The sequence below is a fragment of the Bombus affinis genome, chromosome 11 (genome assembly GCF_024516045.1).
Source record: "Bombus affinis isolate iyBomAffi1 chromosome 11, iyBomAffi1.2, whole genome shotgun sequence".
Lineage (NCBI taxonomy): Eukaryota > Metazoa > Arthropoda > Insecta > Hymenoptera > Apidae > Bombus > Bombus affinis.
Window position 1 is genome coordinate 5,466,255 of NC_066354.1, and position 24,188 is coordinate 5,490,442.

Genomic DNA, 24,188 nt, shown 5'->3' on the forward strand with positions numbered 1-24,188 from the left:
AGGCGTAGCTTCGAGTTGAGATCATCGTTTGGTATTTCATAGAAGAAAAAGGAGAATATAAATGTGATCCATGTGGCAAGACGTGCCCGGAGGTTTGCTTGTTTGTCTCTGACTTAATTTCGCAGTTGTTCTCGCGCATCACTGAACGATCTTTCATTTCCGTTAACGTGTGGGCCCTTCGACCCTGTCGTAGAGCGAGGAGGTCGCAGCGAACACTCTGACGATGTTAGACCATCAAGGCGGTAAGCAGTTCCCTCAGCAATAAACAAAACAACAGAAAAAAGAATTTTAAGAAAAGTAAATTATCTTCTTGAAAAATGAGTCGAGAATATTAAAAAAAGAAAAGAAAGGCGAGAGCAAAGTGACGAGAAATGAAAGGAAACGGAACATTGAAAAAAGGAACAAAAAAGTTATAGAATACGGACGAACAAAGTTTTTTTTTTTACTTTATTCGATTTCGAATGGTTAGATAATTTCTTTCTCTTTTTTTTTTTTTATTTTTGTTTGCTTCAAAGAGAACAGAAGAAAGTAAAAAGAAAAGACAGATCTTTTCGTACACTTTCCACGGTTGACGGGATTAGATCGTTAAAATAGGACACACTTTGACACGTATTTACGCGTACCATTCGGTGGTGTTCGTTTTTTAATGTCAAAAATTCGCGACTATGAGTCCTGTCGGTTCACAGGTTATTTTAATTTCCCTGACAAACGTGCCCGTGTTTTTTGACAAGGGGACAACACTCGAGTTTCGTAGAAAAATTACGTGGTTTCGATTTCTGATCTGCTAAAAGAAAAAGAATCGCTGGAAGTGAAGTAGCTTTTTGAAAATCGTCCGAAGACTAAACCGGATATCGACAGATTAACACAACGACTACATATAACGACTATAGAAGTGTATTTCCGCCTGTCTGTTCGGGAACTGAACGCGCGTTTTATTCTCTGGTTCTGATCTCTTTCTCTGTCCTTTAGCTAAAACAATCTTCTAATTCTGTATCTTACAGCGCCACGGTACTCTGAGTGCCTACACTGGAAACGAAGCGTGTCTTTTTCTTCCTTTAATCTGCTTCTACGCCTTTGTCTGCTCCTATTTAACATTCGACTTCTCGCATCATCGCCACCGCGCCACTCGCCCTTAATTCGATTCGGTTCATCGATTAAATCCATTTCGTTCTCCCTCATCCTCGTTCATCCCCTCACTGTTACTCTATCGTAGACTCGATTATCCAGCTCCTCGACGAGACTTTAAGCCACCCACTCCATAATAACAGAAATATATAGTAGAGCGTGTAACCACGTTTCGCCGTTAGTTAATGCTATTAATAATTTTTAACTGGCTAATCTTTGCTCTTGGAAATTTCACAGATCGACGTGCAATTTAATAAATTCCCCAAAAATCCAATCTAGAATTCTTCGATCCCCGGGAAACGTTGGATTTACCAACCGTTCGATCGACGATCATATTTAAGAATCGTCGGCCCTCTTAGCTTCTTCGCTTCGTCGATCGAATCGATGAAAAATTCATTCTTTGGTTCGTTATCTCATTTTTCAGTGAGCGTTTTCCAGTTCTCGAGAATACTTTGGCTGTTTCGCTCCGTGCATTGTAGTACACGAAGCAGAGGAGCGATCAGAGGAGGACGATGTCTGTTCCGCGTTAGACGCTCGACAAGTTTCCCATTCCGCGGCGGAGCCAATTATTTTTCAAGACGCTTCACCACGCGTCTCTCTCTCTCTCTCTCTTTTTCTCTCTCCTTCTGGCTCTCTCTATTCATCCAACACTATGTTCCGTGTCGCCGTTTCGCAGTTGGTAAATCCAACTTCACATCGATTCTACTCGCTATTACGAGTGCAAAAAGATCCTAGTCCTCCAGCAGCCTGACCCGCAATAGAATTAATAATCAGGATAAAATGTCGTCGTACGCGCCCTCTCGCTCCTCCGATATATCATCAAGATGATGGACGGAAAAGTGTAATTGCTATCCACGATGAATCTGACTTCCTCGGCTCTACCAAGAGATCGAAATCCAATGAGAACGAAAAGAATGAAAAAGAAAGGAACAGACAGTAAAGGAAAGGAAAACACAAAGGAAAAGATGGACACAGATGATGGTTGTCAATTTATGTTACAGTATTACGTAGTCAGATAGAATGAAAAGACGGAAAGTAGTGTGAAGAGCTTTGAGTTAGTTTAGTTCGATCAGTCTGTTAACCCGTAGTTTGCCCGTCCTTTTTTCTCTAGAGCGTCCCTCTAGGTAAAGAGGGTTTTGTGAATACAGGGCGAGTCCGATTCCTCGTTGATTAGCGTCCGAAGTAAAGAAGTTTAAGGGTCAACTGTCGCGTCTCTGTTTGGCCCGTGGTTCAGTCACGGGACGAGGGAGACACAGCTAGAAAAATGTTTTCTCGTGGAGCGAAGCGAGGGAGCGTTTCGACGGTGCTTCCTGTACCTCACGTTTAACAAGCCGCTGATTGGTCGGTTGCCTGTTTAGAGCCACGAGGTCGGGATGAAAACCCTCGTAATGCTGGACGAGCAAGGCGGTAAGCCATTTCAATCTAGACATACAAACATTAAACTTACGTAAAACGTCTCTTACAAAAAAAGATATATATTTATCTGGTCTCGACTGACACAAAAGCCAACGATCGACGACCATATATATTCTATATGTATTCTATTATATGTTCTCCATACGTTCTCCACCCGCCGATGTATATAATATTTATATATAGTCATTATATGTATATAGTTATTATATATAGATATTATATATATATATGCATATACGACACTAATTGCGTGTAATAATCGTCCAGACACTAATGCAACCCTCTGTACGTCGGAATTAAATTTCGATCGAACGGCTGATACTAACCAAAATGCACCAAAAGACAACAGATTCGTTCTTTCGACATCTCTTCACATTCCTTCAACGTTCAGATCGTTTACGTTCGAACAATCATCAATTACTTTTCTTCCCTTGTTCTTACGTTTCTATTGTCCTGAATATTGCATCTTGTTTGATACCTTGATTATCTATCGCCTATGACCATAATATCTCCTTCCAATTGCATTCACGATTCTCTCTCCTCGATCTTCCTCGCTCTTGTTTCTTTCGATCATCGCTCTGCTCTCTTCCATCGCCTTATCCTATATATTTCTCTTATTTCTAATACTTCCTCTGCCACTCTATCTTTCTCTTTCTCTCTGCGTCCTATCGTTCTCTCCGTCTGCTTCCTCCTATTCTTATCTTCGCTTCCTTCCGTGAACGTAATCTCACGAAGGCGAACGAACAAAAACAGAGAAATACAGAAACAAAACAAGTAGACGAACAAACAAACCCAAGTAAAAGAAAACAAGAATTAAAAGTAAAAAAAGAAAAAGAATACGCGCTCCACGTTTTAAACGCATCCCTCCGGTACTTCCGGCACGGTGTAAGTCAAAGCCTATTAAATCTACTATTGTATTTGTTGACCGGCACATTTGCATCAGCGCGTTACTCTTCGTGAATATATTTGGTTCAATTCGTACCCAGTACCCTTAGAATCCACCGTACACCCCAGTACATACAGAATTACTCACCCGATCTTAGGATCTTAGGTTACCCTTAGTAGGGAGACTCTTTGCTTAGCTGTTGCACTTTCGTTGCACTCGTTTTTTTTCTTTTCCGAGGATCCTTCGTCGAGAGAAGATTCGTTTATTATATTTTTGATAAATAAATCTACCAATTATCATCGCAAATATTTTTATAATGTATCTTTTTTTTCTTTTTTTGGGCGTAGAACATGGCATTGTATTGTAGTTCGAATTCTATAGTTACGCTAAATCTTAATATAGTGGAGTCTCTCGATGAATCCTCGTAGAGTATTATGAAACCACCAATCGTCATTTAGTATAAGGGAATAGCGCGTTAAATATTTTGCAACTAATTTAACTTCTAATTCGTTTAAGGATAGTTTAACGTTATCTGAAAAAGAATTGAACAAACAGTGCTCTATTCCCTGATCGCTTAAAAAATGACGATTCACTTCAATTTTTGAGGAAGTATTTCGATCCTCGAAAGAGAATAGGACAGCGTGTCCCCCTTCTTTATTTTTCATTTCTCGAGTATCCAATTTTTAGCAAACGAATTTCTGTTTGGTTATTTACAAGCGAGATGTAGAGGTACAGCGACTAACGCGGTTTTTATTTTCACGTCGGCTGTCTGCTCTCTTTCGGGATGCTACGTTAAAGATGCGATAGGAAAGATGTTAACAATGTTCTCTCGTACAATGAAACAGAGCAACTGGACAGAATCGAGGAGGGTATGGACCAAATCAACGCCGACATGCGCGAGGCCGAGAAAAATCTCACTGGAATGGAAAAGTGCTGCGGTCTCTGCGTTCTCCCATGCAACAAGTAGGGCTGTCCCGAATCGTTTTACGCTTCTTATCCTTTCAAATCTTCTCTTCTACTTTACAGCGCACTCTCTAATCGAGAAATTCTATCCTCGATCTTTAACGCTTCGTTTCTACCTCTATTTCGTAAAGAAACTAAAGATAAAATTTACCCTGTGTAACTAAACTGTGAAGTCTATTCTTATGGAACAAAAATTTCTGTCGACTCTGCAAATCTTGAAATACCTTCGGAATTTTAAGAAGAAGCGAAAAATGTTTGAAGCAAAATACGAAAGATATTTCTTTATTCGATGTATCTTGTTCCTTTGAATTGTCTATGTAATGGGACATGGAATTTGCTAATGGAACATTGATCTTTCACAGAGGCGCCAGCTTCAAGGAAGATGAAGGCACGTGGAAGGGAAACGATGACGGCAAGGTAGTTAACAACCAGCCACAACGGGTGATGGACGATCGCAATGGACTCGGTCCTCAAGGCGGCTACATCGCCAAGATTACAAACGATGCCCGTGAAGGAGAGATGGAAGAGAATATGGGTCAGGTGAACACAATGATCGGTAATTTGAGAAACATGGCGATCGACATGGGCAGCGAACTGGAGAATCAGAATCGGCAAATCGATAGGATTAATCGCAAGGTGAGGAGACGATTCGCCAGTCGACGAGTTCAAAGATTTGAGTTCAGAAAAGTCACCGAATCGTCCACCTTCAGACTTCCCTCTGTCTGTTTGATTTCGAGTTATTTATATCTTAACCTACCATGATCTAGAATGCTCATATTCGCTATACGATTCTCTTATACAGTCACTATTATAATAGTTACACATTAATTAATTAGACTCAAGTATATGAAATTTTCTATCGCATAATGGTAAAAAACTATGATATCATGAAAATGAAATGGAAACCTGATAAAAGAACGCTTCGTTGCAAGATAAGGGCATGTGGCATTATGTTTTTGCAATATTGTCTTTTGTAGTCGCATAATTTAATAATAAAATTATTGTTCAATTTATTAAACGATATTAGAACGAGGAAGGTCTGAAGTAGTTGAACGAGTTGTTGATTGAAATGATGATTGAAAACACGTACGATTAGCTCCGCTATATTTTTCTCTCCACGGAGCATGCGTGGATTATTTATCTCACGATGCACGCGCTCAGAGCGATGCACAACACGTTCGTTGTCGCTTTCGCTTTCTTACATGCCCTTCGATCTACCTAGCCGTCCATGTTTCCCTTCGTTCCTGGCGCGGTCCCAAAAGTCGGGTCGACGTTTCACGTGTCCTTGGGAATTCCGTTTCGTTCTGACACGTCCTACATGTACAGTGCTCGTGCCAGATCTTGTTTTCCGCTCAGATCGAATTACTGGAACGAAAAACTGGCGCACGGTAGATTTCAGGTGAAAAGATAACGCGAAAGATTTTAGCGTGCATTATTGTATTCTGTATAAAGACGGGGCGATTCATGTGAAGTCGGCTTCGTGTAAGAATTCGTGGTTTCTTTGACGATACTGTCCGATTGCAAGACTTCTGGCCGCCGACGATGGGCAACGTGTCGTACGAGTATACGCTCTATTTGGTAGCATTGTTGTTCCCTTTTCCTTGTACATGTATCCTTCAGCCCCGAGTCATTGTTCCTCAACCTAGAAGAAGACAACCTAGTCGAGATTATCTCACCTTTCAGGAGAACGTACTGGATAGAACGTTTCCTCTTCTTTTATATATACTTCTATAAATCCTACACATTATTTTTGTATTCGCACGGAAATTCTATTTACCGAAGACGAAACGATTGTTGTTGAAAGAGAGAGAGAGAGAGAGAGAGAGAGAGAGAGAGAGAAAGGGATTGCACTACAGGGACCGATTAAAACGAGTCGTATTTTACGCGTCGTTATTTAAAATAGTAAATAAACGATCGTTTCGTTTTCGCGTTGGCATGCGTACGCACGTGCACCGCACGACTAGCCGTCCCTTTAACTATCCCCTTCTTCGTCATCGCACCACCGGCGTCATTCGACTTTTTGCCATCCTCACGGGCTGTCTTTTGTGTTCAGCAATATTGCAATCACAAATCCAAAAAGAAACAATGGAAAAAAAAATAAAAAAAGAGAGCACATGTTAGAGTATATAAGAAACGAGTAATGTATAAAACGAGACGAGAAAAAAGATGCAAGAATAAAAGAAACAAATTGATAATTACATTGCACCAAATATTAGCTATCGGTCGATCCTGACCGTGTCTTACACGCTTTGTTGGCCCTTTTTTCTGTCTTTCTCTATTTTTGTCTTTTCTTTCTCTGTTTCTTCTTGCCTTACGTTCAACTGATGATTCTCTTATTTTATACCACCTGTGACCAAATCCAAACTATGATAATCCGCAGGGCGAGTCAAACGAAACGAGGATAGCCGTGGCGAATCAGCGTGCGCACGCTCTACTCAAGTAAAATGCGTCACTCTGCCCACGTACCCGTCTCCTCCGAGCCCTAAATAGTCAAACAATAAATGAATATATATATATACATATACGTATATATATACACATATATATATAATATGTATATCAGCTCCAAAATATTGTACGCTCACACGCCCACGACCCTTTCTTCTGCCTTCTCGTCGTCGGTCGGACACCGCCAACCCGTCAACCCAACTCGATCCACCTGTTTGTGCTACAACGAAATCATCGAGCCTTCCGGTTACATCGATTTATATATTACGTGTGTCTTATATCTCGTGTACTTAGTGCAATCTCCTATTATTATACACGTCGTTTAGTTCTTACACCCCTTGTAACCGTGTTATCTTTTTTACCGTTCTTCTTGTTGTGTCCAGCCTTTTTTTACTCTGGTTTCACCGATATGATTATACCGTACGTAGTATATTATACATATACATACGTATATATCTATATACATGCGCTTATATCAACGTCTAATCTTTTTGGAATCTTATTTGTCGGATGAAACCCTGCAGTATCGTCGCCGCGCTCGTCGTTGTCGTGACGACTATGCACGAGTTTTGTTTCCTTCTTATCGCTGCTGTATTCCTTTCGATTCGATCGAATATTCAATCTGGTCCTTCTCGTGTTCGATCAAAGAATCCGCGGTATCGTCTAGATTACTGCATCGATTCTGCCAATCGGGCAGAATTTAAATCAGAATGGAAATCGGGCGCAGCAGCGATCGAGCTCAAGTACGAAGTAGTACGAGTCAACGATGACGACGAACGACCAGGCGAGAGAATAAAAAGCGCAGAATAATCGAAGTTAAACGAGGTCGACGATTACATGATCTTGATACACGCTTAAGTTTGAGTTACGATCTTCCGTTTGTTTGTTTTTTTGGTACGCAGGGCGAATCGAACGAGACGAGGATAAAGGTGGCCAACGAGCGAGCCCATCAGCTACTCAAGTAAGGCCACTCTCGACCACTTGCACCCCGTCGGCCACCAACAGCAACAAATACTACCATCACCACTATCACAACCACAACTACACTATTATTGATAACAACAACAACAATAACACTAGCAACTACAACAAAAGACCAGGGCTATCAGCTACAGATACACACGATCAGTTGTTACTCTCAGTTAATCGTGTTCATGTACTTGCAATTTATTTATTACGATTTACTTATACCTCAAATCGTCGTGAACCTTTATTACAAACGAGTTGACAAATAGACGATCGAAAGAACGAAATGCAACTTCTATATTACATGTTCTTTTTTCCGTCCTACGTTCGAATCTTTTTCGTTCTTCGTTCTGTTCAATTTATAGTGTATATTTGTAGACAGTAAACGCGTGCGTTATAGAAAACGCCCAAGAGAGAATCGTTCTCATCGGTTTTCGTACGTATTTACTCGCAGTTAGTCTATTTATTGTTGTTCGTGCAACGCGTCGAAAGAGTTATTGCGTTCTGGGAAATAAATTGTACCATCTTTTACCCTGTTGTGCACTTTATTTTCGGCGAACGTTAGAAGTAAATTCTATTTGAATATATTACTTGTATCTTTATTGCCGTCGTTAGTATATCATCCAAGTAGCTCCATTCTCTAGCGATTATACCTTTTTTTTTTTTTTTATTGTGAATCTTTGATTCCTCCTTTCGGTCCGTTTTACGTTCAACTATCTTCGAATGGTCCTTCAGCGAATCTGCTCGGGCGTACTTACGAACATCATCTTTAACCCTTAAGAGAGCAAATTTTCATCTTTAAGACATAGAAATATTTAGGAGGAAAGTAGAAGAGAAAAAAAAAGTTAGTTTATTTACGAATAATGTTTACATGTAACGAAGATGTCGACGCAACGTCGTCAAGTCAATTCAGTGATCCGATAGAGTTTTTTAAAAGACGAGCCAGATGTTTACAAGGAAAAAGATAAGAAAGGGAGAAAGTAGAGAGCAAATGATGAAAAAGAGGATACAAAAGTGTAAAGATTTTTTCGTCTTAATTGCACGTTTATCCAAGTTCTTCCTCTCGTGATATAGCGTTTACACTTTTAACGATTTATCTAAAAAGTTTCTAAAATAAGAAGAGTTATTAACAGAGAAAATACAAAAATAAGAATACAGAATACAACAAATACTAGAGATCCATTAGTTAAAAAAAAAAATAATAATAACGAATCGCGCGCCTGTTTAAGGGTTAAAGATTACCCACAGTTAACGAAAATAAAAGCATATAACACAGGAAACGACAATGTCAGTTGGACGGGAGCGCACACACGCTGTAGTTCTCTGCATCGTTACACACACACACACACACACACACACACGCGCGCGCGCGCAAAATCCAAACGACCCTGTATACATACATACACATATATAGGTACACATACATGTAGCTATGTTCAGATATACAGAGAGAAATCTGGAATACAGCCATATACAGCGAACAATACAAAAGAGAAAAGGGAGAGTAGTATAGATCGCACAGCGTGTGGGAGTGCACATGTGAACGATACATACGCACAGCGAGCCCTCTTTAGGTAATACATACCATGTAATTTGTTATCACGATTAGCGTTACGACCAAAATATCCGTGTACAGTAGATCGATACGTAGATAGACATCAGAGATGCGTGTGTATGTGTGTATGTGTGTGTGTGTCAGAGCACACGCGCGTGTCGCGCGGTAATTCCAAGCAGCAGTAGGTCGTAGCGAGCGTGCTAGCCGAGGAGCAGCCTCGAGATATACATGTATGATGTACGAGATTACCATGTTTGAAAACGCGAATGTATATCGAATGGATCGAGGGAGCTTACCCGTAAATGGCAAATAATATTAGGTTCCTCCCGAAAGCGGTCGTTACTCGCTTACCTTTTTCTCGATACATACGCTCTACGTCGAACATCGTGCGATCAACGAAATATCTCGCTTCCCGAGAGAACACGAGAAACCGGAGGGGATCACGACAGACGGGGCGAGGTAAAAAGCGGAGGAGGACGTTTAGCGCGGCAGCAAGTTGATGTTTACGAAGAAGAAAAGGGAGCGGAGAGAGTATAGTGGTTCCTCCCGTGTGTAGAGTAGGAGGAAGGGAGGAGAAAAATATAAGAGCAAAGTGATGGGAAAGGTAAAAGAGAGAAGGACAGGCGGAGATAAGAATGGAAGAAGAATTTGATAAACCAATGCAACGAAGAGGATGTCGTAGCGAAAAAAGTCTAGAAGAAAGAGAGAGGGAAACGGAATGAGAAAGCGAGAGGGGAGAGAAGAAAGGAAGGAGGTGTTAAATGTGTAGATAGAATTTTGTTCATCGTTTTATCTGTCGACTCATCATAGAGCGTAGATCGATTCCGTTTCTTGCGGTCCCGCGCACGCTCAACGCGCCGGGTTTGTCACTGTAAGGTTTAACTCCAAGTGAAAGAAATCACGAATGCGATAGAGAGAGCAAGAAGAATACGACAAAAGATTTAAACAAAGATTGTACATTATTGTATTTACACGAAGCGAAGTACCTCTACTTTGTACTATAGCGAGCGAAAGAACGAATGAACGAATAATCCATTGTACGTCGTGTCACCACGGCGCCCTGGGATTCTCCCGGTTACGTTTCTGTTTCGCGGTCTGCGAGTATCCACATTCCAGAATTTATCTCTTATTCAGAATCCTTATCTTATTGAACCGTGATAGTTGTTTACGCGCAATAAGTTTGCGATCGTTCTGACAATGAGTCGATATTTTTTCTTTCGTTTCTCTTTGCTAGAGGACTGCAAATTTGCAAATACGTAGAAGTAGCGTACTACTATATAATAATTTGTAACTTGAAATAGTGATAGACATGACGTGGTTACCGCGGATTAGATCCAACGCTGCAGACAAGGGATGTTTCTCGAAGCAGCTGTCAGCCTTAACAGTATTCGCATCTTTACACTTACCTCTTTAGCTTTAAGAGAATGCATAGAGACAGAGAGCAGAGATGCTGTCAGCGCTGACGTGATCCCTCAAATCAGTAGCATCAAAATTAGTCCGTAGAAAAGAGAGAACGAGCGAGAGAAAGAGAGAGAGAGAAGGTGAACAAACAATAAGTATGAGGAGAGTTTGTCGCGTAGAGATTTTTTTATGTAGACCACATTTGGCAAAGAGAAAAAGAAAATACGTGTACACCGCATTTAGCATATCGTCGATAAGCATGAGATGATTTCGATACACGTATTAATTATTATACATTCACGTAAACTTTATTTTGGATTTAACGAATTAATCATATATATATATATATATATAACGATATTGTATAAATATTGTAAAGGGTATCGCCCTCGAGTCGCGCGTTGTATTAAGAATGGAGCACAAAAAGAAGGAAGGGGATATATTACGAGTAGTTCCTTTCGATTTCGCTTGTTTGTTTGCTTTTCTCATTAACGTAGTAATGCAGTTATGATCGGTAGCTTGCAAAACTTCTTGGACGCTTCGCCGGACGAACGTACTAAGAGGAATAAAAGAGAGAATGTTAAGGGAAATTTGGTGAACGAAGGAACAGAGCAAATGAATGTATGAGAGGGAGAGAGAGGAAGTAATATTAGAGAGCAAGTGCGTGATATTTGATGATGATAATGATTATGATTGTTACTCGAGATCGTTAGGCCTATCGTAATTATTTACTTTGTCAGAGGAAAGATATACGAACGATTATAAATAGGTATAAATATATATATATATATAAAGATTATATATATATATATATATAAATACGATACAAACATATTACATGCATATATTTACGGAACGAGCGCGGTGAGCCCCCTTCTTATGTAGACCTTTAAAATAGAGAAAAAAGAAAACGAAAAAAAGGGAGGAAAGAGAGAGCGAAAGAATCTACTTTATTTGCGAGCGGATAATGTTGTTATATTATCATAAATATTATATATATATTATACAATACGGAATCGAGCAATATTGTATTGTTACTTCGTCGTTAACATTTATCACCGCCTATTCGAAGAATTATATTATGTACCTATTTTACAAAATAATCCCTCGTATCTGAAACGAGTAACTCATATCGAACCTGTTATAGGTCTATGTGGTACGCGTAATTTTAAATATTCACAGAATTGTATAGAACACGCAGATTTAAGTAGATAGACGCATAGATAGGTCAAAATAGACGAAGTAGCCTGCGGAAAAGGGAAATGGTTTACGGTGTGAATGAGAGATCGAGTGAACGAGATGAAATTATAAACCGATTAATTGAACAGCAGTTTTCTTATAAAATGGAAAACTATGGGAGCAGCAACCACAAAAGAAACAAAAAAAAAAACAAAAAAAAAAAAAACGAAAAGACGGAGAGAGGCGAAAGCTCGCGAAAGATCGTGTGCAACCGATTTGAAGATTCGCTGTTGATGCATTGTTCTATTTGGTTGACGTATTCGTAATGTTTACGGTGGTTGCGTGCAATTTTTCTCGAGTCGATCTTCAAGAAAGGAGAAGTTTCGTGCGAAACTCGTCGTTCGAAATTTATCTTTCGACTGTCTCCTGACGAAGTTATTGCGGTATAGAGCGGTATTGTAAAGCGAGACGATGAGAACTGCGTGCACCGACGTCTAACGTTTGCAATAACAAGAGTACGATCGCGATTATTAACACAAATTGGGACCACCGTGCAAAAGTGCAAGGTGCCGAGATGAAAACGACTACGGCGCGACGAGTACCACAAAGCTCGACGCTGTTAATTTCTTTTGTTTTTCGACTACGACGAACGTCGAACACCTCGTCGTTGCCGGCCGCTTTCCGATTCTTTGAAGCGACGATAAAAACGAGACGAGAAATCGCGAATATTCAGTAGAGTAAACCACGAAGCCTGACAAAGAAGTTAGAACAAACGTAAAAAAGAAAAAATACTGAAAAATAATGAAAAAAAAGAAAAAAAAAACATAAGGATGATGAAAGATAGAGGGAAAGTACGCGAACATTGTAAAGTATTTGGTAAACAGACAAATTGATGAAAAAATCAGCTTTTCTCTTTTTAGTACTGATGTATTGTCGCTAGATGTATTACAGAGACGTAAGAAGTATTCTTCGGCAGTACTATTATAACAAATGCCTATGTATTTTACTTCTCGGCAAATAAACCATCAAGTATTGTATGACTGCTGTTTCTTCTACCTTGGATTCTCATCTTCAGTGACACTGCCAGGTATCGTTTTTCTATTCTCTATTCTTTTCTACTTATATTTACATTTTTACATCCAACTCGCTTGCAATCATGATCATTACTGATTACTACGGCAACATTTTACAGAGAATCAGTTGAAGAATCGAGTTATCTACGTTGGACGGATTTAGAAACGGGAGTAGATCGATTCCAAGACGCGTAATCTCCTCTTAGAAACTCCCTATGCCGCGAGAACGTGGCGCGAGCTTTTCTTCGAGCTGAAGCAGAAAATGTTCGAGCATCCTTACGAACTTCGACGAGAGATTCGCGAGAAGAAGAGCTGGGGCTTTGCTCGACCGGACGATTGCAAATGCTGCATTGGCGTTGTTCTCGCGGTAATGCCTTTGTTTCACAAATTCTCTCTGAATTTCTGGTCCATTTGATCGGATTTGGCGAAGGAAATGGAGGTAGAGGTGGAGGTGGAGGTGGAGGAGGAAGAGAAAGAGGCGGAGATGATGCAAGAGGAGGAACAGATAGTTGTATTGAATGTGGTTGAAAAATTGGCCTTGTATGGAGCTCAAAATCTGCCAGTAAACGATAAGAAGGAGGAACATTTTTGCTTCGTATCCTAGCTAGAATATTGCTTCTTCTGATTTCCAGTTTCATCCGACTTCTGGGACTGTAAAGTTTTGTCGATCCATTTCGAGCTCTAATGGCCTCTCTTCTAGCCAGAGTGTGCTGAAGAGTACCACGGAACCTATTGTAAATGTCCGTTGAACTTAGCCTTGTACGAACTTCGCTTCTCGAACAATCGTATCTCAAATTGCTACTCGAAATATCTGCTCCTCCGCTTTCCCTATGCTGAGTACCTCTATCAACACGTTCCAAGATTTGACCAAATTTTTCTAATACTTTTATGCGTCTGCCAGAGTTCTGATTTGTAATTACGTTTTGTATCGATGGTACATTAACTTTTGTTATATTGGAGGACTTTGAAGGCACGATTTCGGAAAGAACTTGATCTTCCTCGTCGTCTTCTACATCAAGATTTAGTAAAAAAGGAGGTGGAGGTGGTGGTGGCGGCGGTAAATTCGCCGAGGAATCGTCCGATAATAATGAAAACACAGAGAGATGATCTTTTTTCATAAGAACCTCAGATCTCGTTTTATGTTCCGAGAGAAGTCTCGTTTCTTCTTCTGGTTGCTCATCTTCTTCCTCGCCAATCTCTCCCAACCGTTGCGCGCTTCGTTTCTTACCTCGAGAATTGTTAGAAAAGAAGGTAGGTCTAATGGCAGGTAGGCTTTTCGATTTAACGGAGGAAATTTTCGAACGAATCTTCGTTAAAACTTTCATGCTACCCTTCCTGTTTTTACGACGCTGCGAACTCGTTTCCTCCTCGTCCCAACTTTTCGAGAACGTGGAGGCTAACTTTAGTTTCGATTGTTTTCTCTGAGGACGCATTCGCTCGCTTCTTCGCTCGTTTCCAGGTAAATCTTCCGGTTTGAAGAATATCCAGACGTGGTAACGAGTCTTCTGAGGTCCTATGTACAGCTCGTTGCTATAGGCTGTTTGCAATAATCGAGACACGTACGACAAAATTACCTGAAAACCAAAAGTGAAGTGTATAAAAATATTTTTGACTTTTAATCATTGAACTTTATTCTCGAAAGACTTTTCACCGTGTTTTTATATGAATTTCTAATTTTATTCTTTTTATACGTACCTGATATAGGGATAAAAGAGCAAGATATCCTGTCAAGTACGTTTTGATAACTTCACCTCGACTTATAATCTTCGATCTGCACCCATTAGTGGAGATGGTTAAATGTTTAGGATCGTAGTTGTAGACGGCACTGGGGCTGAGAATATCGTGATGAACACAAGGTTTCGGAATGTCATTGGAACAGCAGGAAAAAGGTACATCGACGGGCGTGGAAGTTTCTTCTTCTCGCTCTTCTGGTACTGATCTTTATCACACAGTCAATGCATTCAAGCATTAAGGCAGACTAAGAGAACTTACTAAAAATGCTAATACCTCCTTTTAAAACAGACAAAAGTAAATGGGTAAAGCTGAGATTAAGCGGTATTATCTACGTTCTCTTAAAATCGTTCGACAATCATCGTATTTTAAGGAACATTCTGAAAAAATATTCAGGAGCCACATGGTAAATACATTTATAGGTGCCGAGTGAAGCACTATGTTCATATTTATTCTGTAAATATAAAAGAAGAAAAAATTCTTCGAGACCACTATAATTATCGATAATTAAACGTAGTTCGTATTTAGAAACTAGCATTAAAGTGCAATTCCCTCAATTCACGATGTAATTTCGCAGTTCATTTTCTCAGAAAGTTCCTCGATTATCCTTTTAACCATTTTTCATATTTATTGCTAACACCTTGTTTCCTTTTCTACACTAGCGTGCACGATGGTCACTAACCATTTAATTCTTCTTATTAACAATAATAAATGGTAATTGGTTCGATTATACCCACTGCCCTTCCAGTCGAGGACCGTTCTCCATATCCTCAGGTCCCTCCATCGACAGTTTCAGCCACGGAATTCGAAACCAATCTTCGTAACTATCATCCCCGCAACATTCGAGTTCGGTTTGAAGAGCGTCCACCCTCGCTTTCACAGCGACGTCAATTCCATATTTCTCCATAGCTTCTATCAAGCCATCGCGGCTTTTTTGCTGAAATCCGCTCAACAGAATCAAGTAAGTGGCGTTTAGAATAGCTACCAAGAATCCTGACAGCAGGCAGGCAATCACGTGGAAGAATAGAAGCCGATTCACATCGTGAGGATCTACGTTGTCATCCACTTTGTGTTGATCCTCTAAATCGTTTCTAGCTGGTTCTAGTTTCAGGTAGAGCCAGCACTTAATTCCCAGGATGTAGGCAGGGGAACAGCAAACGCCAGCAGACACGATGATCGCGGTCCACACGTGACCGTCACCTGCTCGTCGTGATCCGCTCGTTAACCCACACAATAAAAAAAAAACCAATTCTAAAAAATTCGTCGTATGACCATCATCGAGAAATGGGAGAATTTTTTAGCGTTAGTCGTGCCTAACGATAGCAAAATATTATTATGTGACTCTGCTGCATTCCGTGGATCATTCGTAGCCCAATCGTCATTTTCCATTCTTAATAAGTTATTTTAGTTTTACGAGTTATTATTGTTGCGATATTTTATATATAATTCTCCGAACGTTCAGAGTCTTTTTATATGTTGAAATAATGATAATATTAAAAGTGCAACAGTGTCGATACATACACTAGCGTTCATAAGTCACGAGAAAATCGCCCGTTTGAAACACTGTCTTTAATAAAAGAGATCTGTAATTAATATACGCGATAATATCCGTGAAATATAAATAATATGATCTAGATGCCGTTAACAAGTATCAACTTTATTTTGTAATTACGATATCCCCTTATGGCTATCCCAAATATGCTAAATCTTCCATGATTCATTGACGATAGAGTATATTTCAATGTACAGCAGAACTCCATTTATCTAAATTGTGTTTCAGTTAATTTCTGTTCAACCGAAGCTCAGCTGATTAACTCTTCTTATCTGGACATCAACTCTCGCTATGTGAACGAAAAATAATAGATAGTAGGAAGAATTAATATACTTCAATTATATGTTTATCACGATGTGTTCAGATAAATGAAATTCTGTGTATCATTTATACGATCACTAACTCCATAATAGATAAACGCTCGATACCTGATTAAATTGGAAAAAGATTCGACAGATTGAAAGCTGTATTTTAGAAAACTGCTACGAGACACAATCAGAAAATCTCCCGAAATCAGAGGATGAAACGAATCAGAATTAAAAGCAGGTAAATGGTTTTCGTACGTGGACTAACCGGGGGTGATAAGATTCAGGTAATCGGCAAAGCCTCTTTCGAATCGTACGGCCCAGAGAATGGCCAGAACGACGGCTAAAAGACCAGCCAGGTTCATGGAGAAAACAATACAGTAGAGTACTTTCACGGAGGGCCAGCAATAAACGGCATTTACTAAGCCCATGTATCGTTCGCTTTGTGATGGATAATCTTCATTGGTATCGAAGAGCCAATCATCGTAGTTTGTGTGATTTCCCTAATTATTTCCTCTAAAGGGTTACAATACAAAATTGCTTTATTGCCAAGATATTGAAACCTGAAGTGTCATGCGATAATGCTATTTCTTTCGGTGCTATCTTTGCACTGCAAGTTTGTGATATAGATTGCTAATAATTTCAAGATATATTCGATTAAAAATTCGACACACGTCATATCATTTTATCTCTTACAGGCTATCATGGAAATTCATAGCAGCGCATCTTTCTTAAATTAAGGAATTAATGAAATTGAACAAGTGGAATTAAATCGGACGAAGAGTAGAAATGTTACTGTTTGCAGCTGTCGCAACTAACGATATTACGACGGTATTATTACAGAACGATAATACTAAACCAAAGGTCGTATGGAATGGAACTTCGTCTATAATAGTTATAAAGGCTTAAATGGGGCTTATAAAGGCTCAAATATTTTAGGCAATGGATCATTTTGTTTTTTTGAGTATTAGAATCAGCCTACATTAGTCGCTCTTAACGTCTTAAACGATATAGATAAGACAAATAGTGAAATATTAGAAAGATTATTTATTTATTTATTTACTTATAACACTTTTTTTTCTCATGATAATATTGATCTATATCAACACTGTAATATAGATAGGATTATTAGTAATAACCATAGATGTTACGGTAATAAAAATACAGAGATGATAGTAAAGTAATAAAATTAGACATTACTATAGTGATTGTAATCAATAAGTGAATAAGTAAAAATATACATATATATATATATGTATACTATCTTAGAATTTATAATATTCCTTAATACATGTGCACAGAACGATAATACGATAATATGGTAATAACAACTGATTCTCGGGTTGGCCTCGTTAAAAACTATAAAAAACAGTAACAACGACGACAAGGATTGCGATAAACGCTATCAGCTCGCCATAAATGCCGTATCAATCGGCTATAATATAGAAAACGAGTGCCGCATGTGTTCCATATTCACACATCCATATTCAGTTCCATACTCATTCATCTTATTTATTGTATATATATCATATATCTTTTTTCTCAATTAACAATATCCTCCATCGTCTTCTCTTTTGCCTCGAGTTTCTATGCATCGACAAATTATCAACAATCCAAATCAATGAACAGCGAAACTCATGGACACGAATATATTTGTTTGTATGAGGTAAAATCATTATATATAGAGAGAATTATGCTCTATTAGAAGTAGAATCGAATCAAGGTTCGATTTATTCATAAAACAATATTATACCACACAGGTAGATCTGTTCTCTCATTATCCTTTATACTACAAGACTTAACCGGCTAACGCCCTAAAAATGCATTGGCACTTTCGTATGAGAAAAACTATCATCACGAATCCATACGGCACGTTATACATAGCACAATTACCAATGAAAAAATATTGATATATTTGCACGATACGCGCTATCAAATCGTGCAAGATAAACACCCTGAATCATCTCCAGCTGCGCCGCTTTAGCATTTCATTGCCCCGTAACAAACTGATCCTCTATTATCTCGCTCTAGATATTGCATTTCTTCTTCTTCTTTTTTTTTTAATCCTCTCCTTTTTAATCCTCACGAAATCCGATCAACTCTATTGCGGAGTCGGCTTGTATTCGGATTAAACACGAACGCTTAAACGAGATTCCGATTCAGTAGACTTCCAAACAATTCCGGTTCCACTTGAAGCAAACCACTGGCCGACATACTCGTATCATAATCAAAATTTTCGAATGGCATCATCGGCGAGGATGGCGACGACTCGATTGATCCTCCAGTAATAAATGTATTGTTGGATAGTTGTTTTCTCGCAGCAGGACTCAGCTGGTCGAAGGATACGCTAGACCCTCTGGAATCCAGACATTGAGGCACCATTTGGTGGTTCTCCAGGTTCACAGACAGTGGAGACATCAGGCTTTTAGGGTATATGGACGGCACGTTCCGCGAGTCCATTAGGTTTTCCTAAATAATTTATACCAATCATTATCCTTCGTTCACAGATTTCTAGAGTATGATGGGTGTGTCGTTAAATATCGCGTGACTCTTGATATTTTAATCAACCCTCCGCGAGGGTAATATACTATAACACGTTACGTAACTGATAGGATGAAGTCAGTATATTAACCAGATAGCTATAATTATATACTTTTACAAGGAATGGTAACTCTGAGATAAGAAATAATCCAATTACTGCAGTTTATTTTTAATGTCTTTTAACTAAAATTTTGTAATTAAAGGATAAATATTAATGGACAAAGTGCGGACTTTTATGCACTTAAGAACGATTTCAAAGACGGAAGAATGCACGTAATAAACTATATATAGCCAAGACTATATCGTGTTCTTAAAAATATAAATTTGGGTAAAAACTTGCAGTTTATTGAAAATAAAGATATGAGGCTAACATATGAATCAACACGAGCCCTGACTCCACCTTACTCGTTCAACGTCAAATATTCTCTTTTTATTTATTCTGAAAATAAACCTCAGCCCTCCAAATATGAGCATGTCTTCACAATGTTGTATGTTTTTCAACGCGTCACGGTCTCGAAAGCGTGTTGCTGCGTTTCGTATGAAAGACTAGGAAATTGGGAAACATTTCTAACTACGAAAGAAGTAAAATAGAAAATATTACTTCTGTACTTGTTACTTGCATTCGCACGATCATTTCAAAGTTTTAAAATACATACAGATTCGTCAGCTTTGGTACAGGCCCTGATCTAAACAACACATTTCTAATCAACTAGCATATTTTTTAAATTGTAAAAACAATGATTGATATATTGATAAATGAAATGTGAAACGCATAAATTTTTGTCATAAATACCATGAAATTTCGTACGCGACGAAATCATACTTTATCAAGTATGTTAAACGTTATTCGCTTTTTCAAATTACGCAAAGCAATCGATGCAATATCTTTGAAAATAATCTCGTCACTACCGACAGATGTAAAAAAAGATTTAATAATCAGCATTATCGATAATGATCGATTGTTTCTTCGATGTTGTTCATGATACATCGTTTAAAAGCAAAAGCATCGTTCGTTGAAACGTCGCTTGATATACTCAGCACGTGGACGTAGCATTAATATCAAGACTACGATGGAAGGCGATTGGAGCGGAAGGATGAGAAAGGAGGAAACGAAACGCAGCAGTTCAGATGATTCGATGTTCAATGTTCAATGTATTTGGACAATCTTCAATCAACAATTTTATATACTTTGAAGTAGAATACATAACGTGACGTTAAACAGCGACACGGTTAAACGAACTACGGCCGTGCGAAGTTACATCTCTCGTCTCGCCTAACAGATCTCCCGTGTATCCTTCGAAGACACGGGAGACGCGCGCGTGCTCTGTACTCTATCAACAGCATCCTGAATATTTTGTACTTTAGTCACCTCGACTCTCTAAATATTCTCCCTCTTTATCTTTCTCGCTTAAGACCCCTCGTTCACTCGATCTTCCTTTCTGCCTTTCTCTCTCTCTCTCACTCTCTCGGCGATCATATTTGCGAGTACCGAATCGAGTATCGCGATAGTAACTTTCCTAGGAAACTTATAAATCCATCGTTGTCCGCATCGCGAGAAAAATTACACGAAGTTCGGAAGCATCGTCTGGTGAACTGCCAACTAACTCTTCGCGTTAATCCTTTATCGGTTGATCGGCTCAGCCTCGGAAAATATCGCCTCTGTCTCAGACTGTCGCGAAACGTTGTCGAGAGTTAAAAAAAAAAAAAAGAAAGATAAAAAGAATCGATCGACGATTAAACGCAGAGAGCGTTCGTGAGATCGGTGGACGGTCGACCCATCGCGACGCGATGTTTCGTTGATGATCGCGTACTGGAACTAACTCGGCAATGATAGCTGAGACGCTGAGAACGCGGCTCACGACCTATGAAAGACCCAACGTTCCAGGCAGAAGACATATCGTAAAACGATCGCGAGTTCGAACAATCGCCTGCTTCACGTGCTCGCTATGCTTTTGGAGGACTTCGGTTTCGCGAAACAAACGTATCCCGCACTCACGTCGCAGCCGGATACCAGGAGATTCATTAGCACGCTGTTGCACGCCGGATTCCGCTGAGAGACCTGACTGATCGCGTCGCCGTTTTCTATGCCGCTTCGACGACACCTTCCTTCGTTCGTTTCGACTTTTCTTCCTCCGCCATCGTTAACTCCTCCTCCGCCACCACTGTCTCCTTCGCCATCCTCCGCATTCAGATTCCCTTCTAACCGATTAACGCTTTGTCGACCTTTTACCGTACTGTCGTACGATCCGTTCGCGAAATTATTCCGCAGAACGTTCTGTTGAGACACCAAGCGACGCAACAGTTGACTGTTGCCCAAGTTCGACGATTTTCTCGAAGACGGCTGTTGGTTTGTTAACAGGTGATCCTCTAGACTAAGGTGACCGCTACATTTCGCGGATTCGTCACATCTGATGCGCTTATTGTCGTTCCCTGCGTCTACGGAGGCAGTGTGAATACGCTTCGTTGGTCTGTCCATTTTGGAGGACCAATGGCAGTTATCTAGATTTATATCTGAGACAGGATAACAATAATCAATCTCTCGACGAAACCTTAAGTCATCCAGATAGAAGAAACTTCATAGTTTCATACTTGTTATTGGTAGAGTTGTACTAGTAGATAGAAGAAGGGACTTACTCTTTCTAGGGATCTGACCGAGAACTTGTACTGGGTTCACTAGACCTCCTCCATGGTCGTTGTATTTTCTGGAGACGACCTGATCCATTTTCAATAACTGCGCTAAACTAGAATCTGTCGTTCGTTGCTCCTTTTCCGTTAACGTCCTGTAAACAATACATAAAGATTCACGGTTCTCGTCCTAGCTCTCGTAATTATAATTTTCGTCCCATCATTTCGTACCATTTTAGACAACTTTTGTGATCTGTCGTCTGTGGCGGACTCCACATAACCATATCATTGCTTATAAGCAAATCCAGAGCCTCATCCTGATCTGACATTGGGATATAAGGTGCTCTAAATTCCAACTCGTCGTCGCCTATACTATCGTTCAGGCCTAACATTAACATCTCGTCCTCCGATAAACCGTCCGCACCGCTACCCCCTGTCGGGCTACCCAACGAATCTATACTTCGTTCTGGACTCTGAAATATAATACACGACGGGATTAAGCAATTTTTTACTACAATTACAATATGTAAAATTACTTGGAAATATTTGGCAACGCTTGGAAACACTTGGAAACGTTGTATGGGAATACTTGGAAATACTTGAAAATATTTGGGAATATTTATAGTATATTTGAGAAGATCTGAGAATATTTGTGTAATGTCTGCAAGTGTCTGGAGGAATCGAGTAAATCGACTCACTTGACGGTACTTGGTGAGCGGCGGTGAAACCGCGCTGGGATCGATGCTACATGGACTGCTCGGCGAATCTCCGTACATGAACGGATCGCTATCGGCCAGAGACTCCCCTAGATCCTTACTCCTCGTGGTGTCTCCCAACTCAGCATCTTTGAGAGAGTCGGTGAAATCTGTGGAGCGTAATTCAGGTGCTAGGGTTCCATCGGGGCTCAGTAAGGGACAATAGTTGTCGCTGCCAAGAATAAACTCGTCGAGCATGTCCGTAAGGAAAGGCGTGTCTTCGAGGGGGACGCATACGTCGCCAGGTGTAGGCGCCAGATGTGTTAGATCCTCCGGTTCGTCCTTCAGCACTGTAACATTCCATAGATGAAATTCAGATACCTTCAAGGGTACACCGACCGTTGTTTACTTCCGTATTATAACAAATACCGGTTATTCTATACGAAAATTGAAAGGAAGATACACAATAAGACGTATCTTCTGTATTTCATAAGAAAGCAATTTTTAAGTTAAGTTTATGTATTGTCAACAATTCCATATTATCTAATCTGTTGTTTCAATTGCTTTAGGAATTAAACGTGCTCATGTCTATTCTTCTGTACATCTATCTGTGTACCTATCTATCTATTCTTGAACATTTAAGAAAAATTAATTGTTGTACGTTATAACGTTAGCTACTTTGTTGCTTTTAAGAGAGAAACTTCTTACATTTATTATCTAATTTTAAAAGATAATATATCTCTTTACACAGCAGATCGTTTTTCTCTTCGACTAAGTAATATTGAAATCTTAGCTTCTATATAAAAATGGAGAAATTAACAAATATAATCTTATCATGCTGTTTCCATGTGCTCATCATTTGATCCTGAATGTTCGCAATATCGTATCTCGTGTGATAGGAAAGATTTACTGTCTACCTACGAAGTTTTTCTTGTATCACGAGTACTTCTCCATCACCTAATTATTATTTTCTCTCTCTCTGTCTCTTTTTCTTTTCATACTCTTCATCGTTATCGACCGAAGTCGCGTGTTACGACATTTATCTCTCGATTATTGCGCGAATAGCAACGAGTTTGAAGAGATAGGCAAACGAGTGAAATGTAAAGATACAAGACGAGGAAAAACACGACTCGTTGCGAAACAATACGAAGGAAGAGATGAATGACACCCACTCGTAAGGCCTGGATGATCCTCGCTGAAAGTCAAGAAGCCTTTGTTCATGTCCTCGGTACGAGGAGCGAAGATACTCGCTGTCGCTGTCTGTGGCGGTGGTCTGCAGGTTATCTGGTCTTGCTGTTGTTGTTGTTGTTGTTGTTGCGTCGCAATAGAAGCAAACAGGTGTCTGGTAACGACGTGTGGCCTGTCCTGACGAACCGTTGTCTCCGGATCGTATTCCACCGCGGGTTTTCCCTAGAAGATCATTTCCATCAACTCCAAAATTCTTTTCTCTTTCTTTCTCAAAGTGAACACACTCCCCTCTCTATAAAACATATAATTTAAGAATATAGCGAGGTCGTAAAATCGATCAGTGGCTATCGTTCACAGCTTTGGATGGTCAATGAATCAATGAGCAATTAACGATCAATTAATATAAGATGTATCGCAGGTCATGGTTATCTATTCGGAAGGATAAAGATAATTTGTAGTAACGCGAATAAACCAAATAAAAATCAAGTCCAAATCGATCAAAACTAAACCATATTTCTATTTCGTAAGATACGTGCAAG

At 39.6% G+C, this 24,188-nt stretch overlaps 3 protein-coding genes across 14 annotated transcripts in view; 1 reads left to right on the plus strand and 2 right to left on the minus strand.

Annotated features, from left to right (window-relative positions):
* Positions 1 to 12,976, plus strand: part of LOC126921774 (synaptosomal-associated protein 25) — a 28,668-nt gene extending 15,692 nt beyond the window's left edge. For 4 of the 10 annotated variants that reach the window (XM_050733632.1, XM_050733631.1, XM_050733637.1 and 1 more), the window contains exons 5-7: positions 4,273 to 4,390; positions 4,753 to 5,026; positions 7,741 to 12,976. In XM_050733632.1, coding sequence (XP_050589589.1) covers positions 4,273 to 4,390; positions 4,753 to 5,026; positions 7,741 to 7,803 — 455 coding nt within the window. In that variant the 3' untranslated portion in view covers positions 7,804 to 12,976. Of the gene's footprint in view, positions 1 to 193; positions 243 to 2,483; positions 2,533 to 4,272; positions 4,391 to 4,752; positions 5,027 to 6,770 lie in introns of all 10 variants that reach the window. The other 6 variants (XM_050733630.1, XM_050733639.1, XM_050733634.1 and 3 more) reach the window with 4 other exon arrangements.
* On the minus strand, positions 12,302 to 18,461 carry LOC126922320 (uncharacterized). The gene is made up of 5 exons (XM_050734800.1): positions 16,865 to 18,461; positions 16,724 to 16,759; positions 15,473 to 16,038; positions 14,708 to 14,946; positions 12,302 to 14,586 (listed from the first exon to the last, which is right to left on the minus strand). The coding sequence occupies exons 1-5, from the start codon at positions 17,029 to 17,031 to the stop codon at positions 13,153 to 13,155; spliced, it is 2,442 nt and encodes an 813-aa protein (XP_050590757.1). The 5' UTR covers positions 17,032 to 18,461; the 3' UTR covers positions 12,302 to 13,152.
* Positions 18,462 to 18,609: 148 nt separating this feature from the next.
* The window catches only part of LOC126921710 (protein similar), a 36,958-nt gene continuing 31,379 nt past the window's right edge, over positions 18,610 to 24,188 (minus strand). For all 3 annotated transcript variants that reach the window (XM_050733482.1, XM_050733481.1, XM_050733480.1), the window contains exons 9-14: positions 23,634 to 23,871; positions 22,465 to 22,811; positions 21,998 to 22,239; positions 21,776 to 21,921; positions 21,138 to 21,652; positions 18,610 to 19,069 (exon numbers count right to left, since the gene is read on the minus strand). In XM_050733482.1, coding sequence (XP_050589439.1) covers positions 18,743 to 19,069; positions 21,138 to 21,652; positions 21,776 to 21,921; positions 21,998 to 22,239; positions 22,465 to 22,811; positions 23,634 to 23,871 — 1,815 coding nt within the window. In that variant the 3' untranslated portion in view covers positions 18,610 to 18,742. The remainder of the gene's footprint in view (positions 19,070 to 21,137; positions 21,653 to 21,775; positions 21,922 to 21,997; positions 22,240 to 22,464; positions 22,812 to 23,633; positions 23,872 to 24,188) is intronic.